The sequence below is a fragment of the Electrona antarctica genome (genome assembly GCF_951216825.1).
Source record: "Electrona antarctica genome assembly, chromosome: 16".
Taxonomy (NCBI): domain Eukaryota; kingdom Metazoa; phylum Chordata; class Actinopteri; order Myctophiformes; family Myctophidae; genus Electrona; species Electrona antarctica.
In genome coordinates this window covers 7,050,829-7,059,385 of record NC_136797.1, presented here as the reverse complement: position 1 = coordinate 7,059,385, position 8,557 = coordinate 7,050,829, and the positions used below count along the sequence as shown (strand labels likewise).

Genomic DNA, 8,557 nt, shown 5'->3' with positions numbered 1-8,557 from the left:
AAAGTATAAAAATATCAAACAACATAACAATCAAGGCACAATCAAAGTACAAAAAAAATGCCAAAATGCCAAATGCTAGAGTAAAAAAATGGGTCTTAAGCTAATTTTAGTCTAGTTTTTATTTGTTGACAAAAGTGAAAAAAGGTTGTTGACGAACATTTTTCGTCATAGTATTAGTCGACGAAATCAACACTGGTACACAGCCATATATATATATGCCATATATACACACACACACACACACACACACACACTGTGTGTGTTTTCAGCATTATGTTATGCTTTAGCTGTTGCAAAATAGCAGATCTACAAGCGCGGCACCAAGTGCCGCACTATGAGCTTGTAGGTCTGCTATTTTTGAAAAATCGTGAAAATGTGGCACAAATCTTTGAATATATATTATTTCAGAGCGAACACACACACACACACACACACACACACACACACACACACACACACACACACACACACACACACACACACACACACACACACACACACACACACACACACACACACACACACACACACACACACACACACACACACACACACACACACACACACACACACACACACACACACTACAATGGCTCCAGCATGGTGACCCAGCCCTGCCCAGTCCGTGATGCTGTCTGAGTGTCCTCACTGCCCTCTGATGGAAATCAAATGTCCCTCCTATGTATGTATTTACTCGGGCCTGAGGCTGGGGGGGGGGGGGAAACCTTTCAATTTACATGAATCGTCTGAAAAGGTCGGCATAGAGATCTGTTCTAACGCATTTAGACCTGAGGCCGATTTTTTTTTTAAATCGGCTGCTACTGTAAATCAGACAGATTTTCTGAGAATCCAATGTTTATCAGTGGTTCTCATAAACTATTGCATGTGGTGTCAAGAACCCCCAGAATTATATGTAATTGGCCGCCGACTCCTCATCTGAAAATATGTTGTTCCAGGGACCCCCACCCCCAGAAGCAAAGATTTGACTTAAAAACGTTCGCTCTGAAATAATTTATATTCCAAGATTTGCGCCACAACGTTCAAGATTTTTCAAAAAAATAGCAGATCTACAAGCTCGTAGCGCAGCACAGTGCCGCGCTATGAGCTTGTAGATCTGCTATTTTTCAATAGCTCAAAGCAAAGCAAAGTTACTATATTTAACCAGGGTGGGCTAAGCTCAAGAACTTGTTTCCAGCCAGGCCCTGCTCATAGAACATTTCATGGTAGTGGTTCAATGCCTTGCTGAAGGGCACTTCAGCGGTGGTAATTTTAACGTGTTGGACCGCTGATTCGAACTGGCGACCTTCCGGTATCAAGACCGCTCCGCAATCCGTTCGGCCACCGCTGTCACAAGCTATGAAGGGGTTCCGGGTTCCCGTCCAGAATGGGCTAAACAGGTTACAGCAGCAGCACGCACAGCGTCACAGCAGGGAGCAACGGAACAGGACACAGACCATGAAGGTCTGTGTCCTTCAGGCCACAATCTGCAGCCTAATCTCATCTATTTAGTTAATAACATGAGGGAGGACGACGTGAAGAACTCTCCACACCTTCACCCAGGATGTGTCTAAAGGGAGGGGGGAGGGGGAGGGGTGTCGGACTCATTTTAGGTCACACAGCATGCAGGCCAGACAGGAGAAATTAAAGGACTTAAAGGACTGTGTGCGTGTGTGTGTATGCGCGTGCGTAGTTCAGGTATAGGTACAGAGGCATGGGTGTACACATTGCTAGCTCACTCTCCCTGGACGCAATATTATATCGTTTGTGTTCTGTGGTTTGTATGTTAATTATTCTGTATTTTAAAGGACCTATAACATAAAATTCAACTTTTTCTATTTATTTTGTGTTTTTGGGGCTCCCATATGTGTTTTCTATCCCCACAAATAACCAATTTTGAACAATCAGGCTTTCATATCATATGGGTGCTTTAATGGAAATTGCTCTCAGGAACAGCTCGACTGATTTTGGCCTCATCGTGATGTCATCAATGTCACCCTACTTTGTATAATTCCTCCTCTTCTTCAGTCTTCAGTTCCAAATTTGCATTTCCACTTTGTTTACAATGTCCGCCATTGTTGATTTTCCAAGCTGGCATGGAATGGAAACAAGCCTGGATTTATCTAGCATCAGTATTATAATGACTCAAATATTAAATAATCTGCATATCAGCACCCCCACCACCTCAGGACATTGTGGTACTGCAGCTAAAACTGCTTTCAAAGTCCAGAAAGAAAAGACAAGGACTGGTTATATCAGAGTGGTGATTGAGGCTCAAACATTAGAATTAAGTTTGAGGGACATAGACAATATGATATTAAATATTAAAAACAGTTTTAAAATGCATGTTATTTGCACTTTAATGTATGCCTTGATGGTTCTATGTTGATGCATAAAGGGCCTTTCAAACGTGAAGCGATATAAACGCGCCTATAGTTCATTTTCAATGAGACCTGCGTTGCGGTGCGACAACGCAAGCGTATTTACGTGAGCGCGGTCCCGTGAATTTGTTGCACGTGTGCTCGTTTCGTGCACACGCCCGCGACTCACCAGACCTGGATGGATACTGTTTCGCTTTTTTTTACGCTTGCGTTGTTGCGCCCCTCTTCAGCAGACCTGGAGGACACCTGTCGTTGATCCAGGCAACAACACCTGCGTTCCTCGCTTAAAATATTAGCGCAACTTTCGTTCAACTTTGACCCCTCTATCACATGGAACTATTTTTTGGACGTAGTGATATGGACACAAAAAACATAGTTCTGTGTGATAGAGGGGTAAAAAAAGAACAAAAGTTGCGCTAATATTTTAGCAATAGGTCAACAATACAAATGACGTTAGTTTTGTGGATTCATTTAATTTTACTGCGTGGCCCCAGTGCGCCCCACAAAATGACCGGAACTACTTAATATTTCACCTAAACCAGAGCAGAACTCCCACCACGGGACTCGGGCAATCAATTAATACAGTTGCAACCACTATATTAATAGCAAGTATTTCATATTTCATACAAGTTAAAAAAATCTGAACTATCCCTTTAACTCTTTGTCTCATGGTCTGCTTCTGGAGGGTTTGTGATCTCATGCTTGCTCAGATAATCTGTAGTATCACATCTCATTCATTCACTGTCAACGTAGAACGGAGGTTCCCAAACGTTTTCATGTCAAGGACCCCCAAATGGACAGTAATTTGGCCCGCGGACCCCCCATTTGAAAAGATATGCCAGGGACTTGTTACGGCTCTAGCAGTGATTCTCATCGCGTTTAATTTCAAGGACCAGCCGTTTGACAAGCATTAGTCTCCCATTGAATGGCATTCCTATCTCTGGGACCCCCAATTTATATTGTAAAGTCAACACATCACTGTGCCAAAGAAAAACTATTTCAAAGTGTCTCATCTTTTTTATTGTCACATTTGATTTACAAGAACGGTTTTCATTGTAATAACGAGCGACACGCACTGACTGCAAAGAGGGCTGAGGAGCATGGGATGCTCAGCTGGGGAGAGTTCTCCATCTCCCCACAAACCTAATTCAATTCCAAATGTTGTCATAATACTCCGTAACCAGTTTGTTGCGGCTTGTTAACTTTAAGCACTTTGACAAATACAGCAGCGAACAACATTTTCTCCAGCCTGATTGATATCCCCAGAAATGGGATCATACAGTTCAAGTGGAAAGAAAGAAAAGAACAAAAAAAAAATCCTCAACACAGAAAGATTTGGCGGCCCCAATAATTAATGAGGATCTGCACCCCCTATTGAAGACCCTATGGATATAGTATAGTCAGCGCTTCTCACAGAAATGGCCGGCCCTCTGAAAACATCCAGTGACCATCACTGGCCCCCCCTTTTTTTGAGGGGCTTTATCCAGCTTTGAGGATTTTTGTGCACACACAAACATTGTGTTAACACAAACATTGAATGCCATTGACAATGAATGGCCAGCTTTGAGTGTTTGTGTAAATGGTAAATTCACCCATTCACACACACATTCATACACCGATGGCTGCGGAAACTATGCAAGGCACCAACCAGCACATCAACGACACTTCGACACTAACTCTGGGGGAGCCCGGGTTCGAACTGGCAACCTTGCGGTTGCCATCCAGCCACTCTACCTCTGAGCCACCTTTTAGGTGAGGATGCAAATTGTGATTGGCCGGAACGAGATGATGTATGATGATGTATAGGATAATAAGAGCGACCCCTCACTTCACACAAGGGTGATTTTGTTTTTTTTACCAAAGCAACAACAAATAAAATATGTATTTGGGTTGTTGTGTGAGAGTGTGAAAGACAAACCAGTGGGGCCGATCTCTCTCCCCACTGTTTGGACTGGTCTCTTGTCAGCAGAGGACCACAAAAAACAAAACAAACAAGAAATGATTTGAATAAATCATGTGTGACACTAGGCTTCTCTGCCTTCCCTGTACAGTAGGCCTACATTAACACATACTGTACGTACAGGAATTAACCCATTCAGAGCGGGAACCCCTTTTGGTGTTTTAAGCATTATGTTGTACTTTAGCTATTGAACAATAGCAGATCTACAAGCTCGTAGCGCGGCACTCGGTGCTCGGACTGCTATTTTTTTGAAAAATCGAGAAAATGTGGCACAAATCTTTGACTATTATATTCTTTCAGCGTGAACGTTTTCAACTCAAATCTTGGGGATCCGGTGCCAAATACAGACAATTCTGGGGGTCCTTGACATGAAAAACATTGAGCAAACTGTCATGATTTAGAAGACATTTGTGACCAGATTTGACTGAGAGCCTGCCATCGCGCAAATTACAGCTTTTCACCAGAGAAAAACTTTTTTATTTATTTTTTTCCAAAATGAGTTAATAGCACAGGCAGACTCTTCACATACTAGAGCATGTCTGAAATAAGTGTCAGAGCTGAAATCGACATGTAAATATGAAATAAATGCTTAAACATGTAGCTAGGTGTAATGTTAGAGACCACAGAAGTGAACCTTTCAAGCCTGTTTTCTCAACTCGCTGTTTTCTGCAAGACATTACTCTATAAGCCATATCTCCAAAACTGGTGGGTCAAACTGAACAACCAATATGTCAATTTGAAGCTATGATTCCCTGCTTTCATATGACATGAAAAAACGAAAATTCAAAAAATTCCAATGGCAGTCCCTCAGTCAAATTTAGTCACATTTGTAGAATCGAGCTCAGGTCTAAATGGGTTAATGTCGATAGTAATGTGCTTAGTTCACACACATTTTTAATTGTGTGTGTGCCTTTATTACAAGAGCAAAGACGCCAAAATAACAATGCATTCGCAGTGACATATTGACATACATTGACAAATGATGTCTGAAGTAGAAGGTTAGCCCCATGGCTGAGAAGCGACAGGCATAGTGATTAATGAAAGACAACGTGAGTCCAACATGATGAATATCGATGTGTGGTGACGTGTTCCTCCTCCGTTGCGTCACGTGTGCACGGAGGCTGGAGCAGTGTTGTTTTCGTCGACTAAAACTAAGACGAAAAATGTTCGTCGACTACCTTTTTTCTCTGACGAAAACTAAATGGAAACTAAATGAAAACTATAAGCTACGATGACTAAAACTAAGACTAAATATATACTGACAATTTCTGAAGAACCACTGACATAGAAACATAGCTTTTTAAGTGGTGCAATCACTTCCTTAAATGACTATGTGTGTGGGTGGGTGTGTGGGTGGCTGCGTCTGAGCACGAAAACAGCATGGTTGTTTTTCACCACCTGTGCGCAACCTAACACACACACAAACACACGCACATATTAACTGGTGATTTCGGGTGTGCCAGTACAGTACAGTACAGTGACAGTAGAGGGACCCACACACGGTAACTCTGTCATTTCTTAACCGTTTCGGACACGGGTCGGCTCGCCGGAATCGGGCCGGCACCCTGGGTGCGTTCCTGTGGGTCTGGAACCCCAAGGGACCCCCCCCCCCCAGGGACCCCCACACGGAGTTGCACCACTTACTTCACATGGGTGTGATTTTTCAGAAAACTGTCAGGATGTAGAAGATATTTTTAGAATCTGATCTCAGGTCAAAATGGGTTAAGCTGTATGAAATCATAGTGGTTGCAACTGTATTAATTGATTGCCCAAGTCCCGTGGTGGGAGTTCTGCTCTGGTTTTGGTCAATATTAAGTAGTTCCGGTCATTTTGTGGGGGGCACTAGGGGCCACGCAGTAAAATTAAATTAATTCACAAAACTAACGTCATTTGTATTTCGTTTCGTTCAACTTTGACCCCTCTATCACATGGAACTATTTTTTGGGCGTAGTGATGTGGACATAAAAAACATAGTTCCGTGTGATAGAGGGGTCAAAAATGTACGAAGGTTGCATGTACGAATCTCTGCTTCCTAAATGTTTTCTAAAAAAGCTGTGGGTGCGGCTTCAGTTCAGGTGGATCACCACCCACCAGGCAAACCAGGCATACTTAATGAACTGGTGGGCGTGTCCACATACAAACAAATACTGTACACTTCTTTGAAAAAATCTTCTGATGATCATGTTTTAGGGTGGGGAAAAAAATCACGGCACACCATCTTTTAATGTACAGTAACTAATAGTGTCTAATCTCTGGAGGCAGATTCTGCTAACAGACAAATGTGTCAGACTCAGCACCACTGCCCTAAATATACAGTGTTGTTGTTCAGGAACTGCTTCTACACAAAAAAAGGAGGTAGAGCCCCCAAGAGGTAGAGCCCCCAGGGGCAAAACAAAGGAGGTAGAGCCCCCAGGGGCAACACAAAAACAACTAGACATGCACTCTGTTCAGATGCCAACTTGTGCTTTGCACACAAGTTGGCCATGAATGGTCTACTTGTGCGCGAGCAGAGCACGCAAACCTACTGCTGCCTCGTGTCAACTTACTGTCCGCACATACATACGTACAACCAGTACTACGTACATACCCAGTCGATCACCCAGCCAATGAAACGTACCAAAAATACACAATCCCTGATTGGCCACCGACATACTGTACGTAGCCGAAAACAGTACTTGCGCACTCTGCTCGTGCAAGTACTAATAACAATAAAGGATAATGGTATATAGGTATAGGCATGGTTTCTGAACTGTCCACAGTTCTCCTCTGAGACACAGACAAAGGAGACAAAAATGATAGCGTTTTATCATGATTCATGAGCATTAGTAGTGACTGAGGAGCAATTATATGAAGATGGGCAGAGCCGTCCTTTAAGTGGTGACTCTCTCCCAGCAAGCACGGTCGGTCAGGACTTGGACAAATTAGTGACGTCTCGATTGTGTCCAGACGTCACTGGACTAGTCAGATCTGGCCCAGAATATCACCTAATTTCAACCAACATAAATTATGCCCACTAAAACGGAGGTCCCTGGATGAATCAGAGAGAGTCCGATCGATGCCAGATCAACTTAAGTCATATATAACTAGTCAGATCTGGCCCCGAATAAGCTATATTATCACCGCGGAGGACGTCATCATGACGTAATTTGGCTTGCTGGGCTGTCTGTGTCAAATGACCTATTTATATGGACGGGGTCAAATGAACCACCATCATCTGACTGTACCGTCAATACCAACCGAGTGCGTGCGTGCGGGCGTGCGAGAGAGAGATTGAGTGAGAGAGAGAATAGATTTCATAATGTAACAAAAAGCAGGGTGTGTTATTATCTCTACACTGTAGTGGCTTCATAACAGTGAGACCAGTCCATGTGTGCCTTGTGGGTTTTGGCGCACATTAATTGCAACCAATGGGAGATGAGCTTATACCAGAGTAGCGTTTTTTTTTCTTCTTCAAAGTGGAGACATAGTATAGTATAGTGGTTGCGCTGCAGTTGTAAATTTTGGGTTCTACAATCATGTTGAACATGATAGCTGACATCACATCTCCCAGGGACTCAGACTTGAGGTTCAAACATCAACTAATGATGTGGCCCAGATTGTCCACATATTGCATCAGGCCCAGCGGTAGCTCCATATTGCATCAGGCCCAGCGGTAGCTCCATATTGCATCAGGCCCAGCGGTAGCTCCTTACTGCATCAGGCCCAGCGGTAGCTCCTTACTTTGCATCAGGCCCAGCGGTAGCTCCTTGTGGCCCAGATTGTCCACATATTGCATCAGGCCCAGCGGTAGCTCCTTGTGGCCCAGATTGTCCACATATTGCATCAGGCCCAGCGGTAGCTCCTTGTGGCCCAGATTGTCCACATATTGCATCAGGCCCAGCGGTAGCATCAGGCCCAGCAGTAGCTCCATATTGCATCAGGCCCAGCGGTAGCTCCATATTGCATCAGGCCCAGCGGTAGCTCCATATTGCATCAGGCCCAGCGATAGCTCCATATTGCATCAGGCCCAGCGGTAGCTCCATATTGCATCAGGCCCAGCGGTAGCTCCATATTGCATCAGGCCCAGCGGTAGCTCCATATTGCATCAGGCCCAGCGGTAGCTCCATATTGCATCAGGCCCAGCGGTAGCTCCATATTGCATCAGGCCCAGCGGTAGCTCCATATTGCATCAGGCCCAGCGGTAGCTCCAGTAGGCCCAGCGGTAGCTCCATATTGCATC

At 44.1% G+C, this 8,557-nt stretch overlaps 1 protein-coding gene across 1 annotated transcript in view; it reads right to left on the bottom strand.

Annotated features, from left to right (window-relative positions):
* LOC306940306 (uncharacterized protein) overlaps positions 1–8,248 on the bottom strand; it is a gene marked incomplete at both ends in the record, with an annotated part of 92,779 nt that extends 84,531 nt beyond the window's left edge. The window contains one exon of the mRNA XM_079525327.1: positions 8,071–8,248. Within this exon, the coding sequence (XP_079381453.1) occupies positions 8,071–8,248 (178 nt within the window). The remainder of the gene's footprint in view (positions 1–8,070) is intronic.
* Between the last annotated feature and the right edge of the window lie 309 nt (positions 8,249–8,557).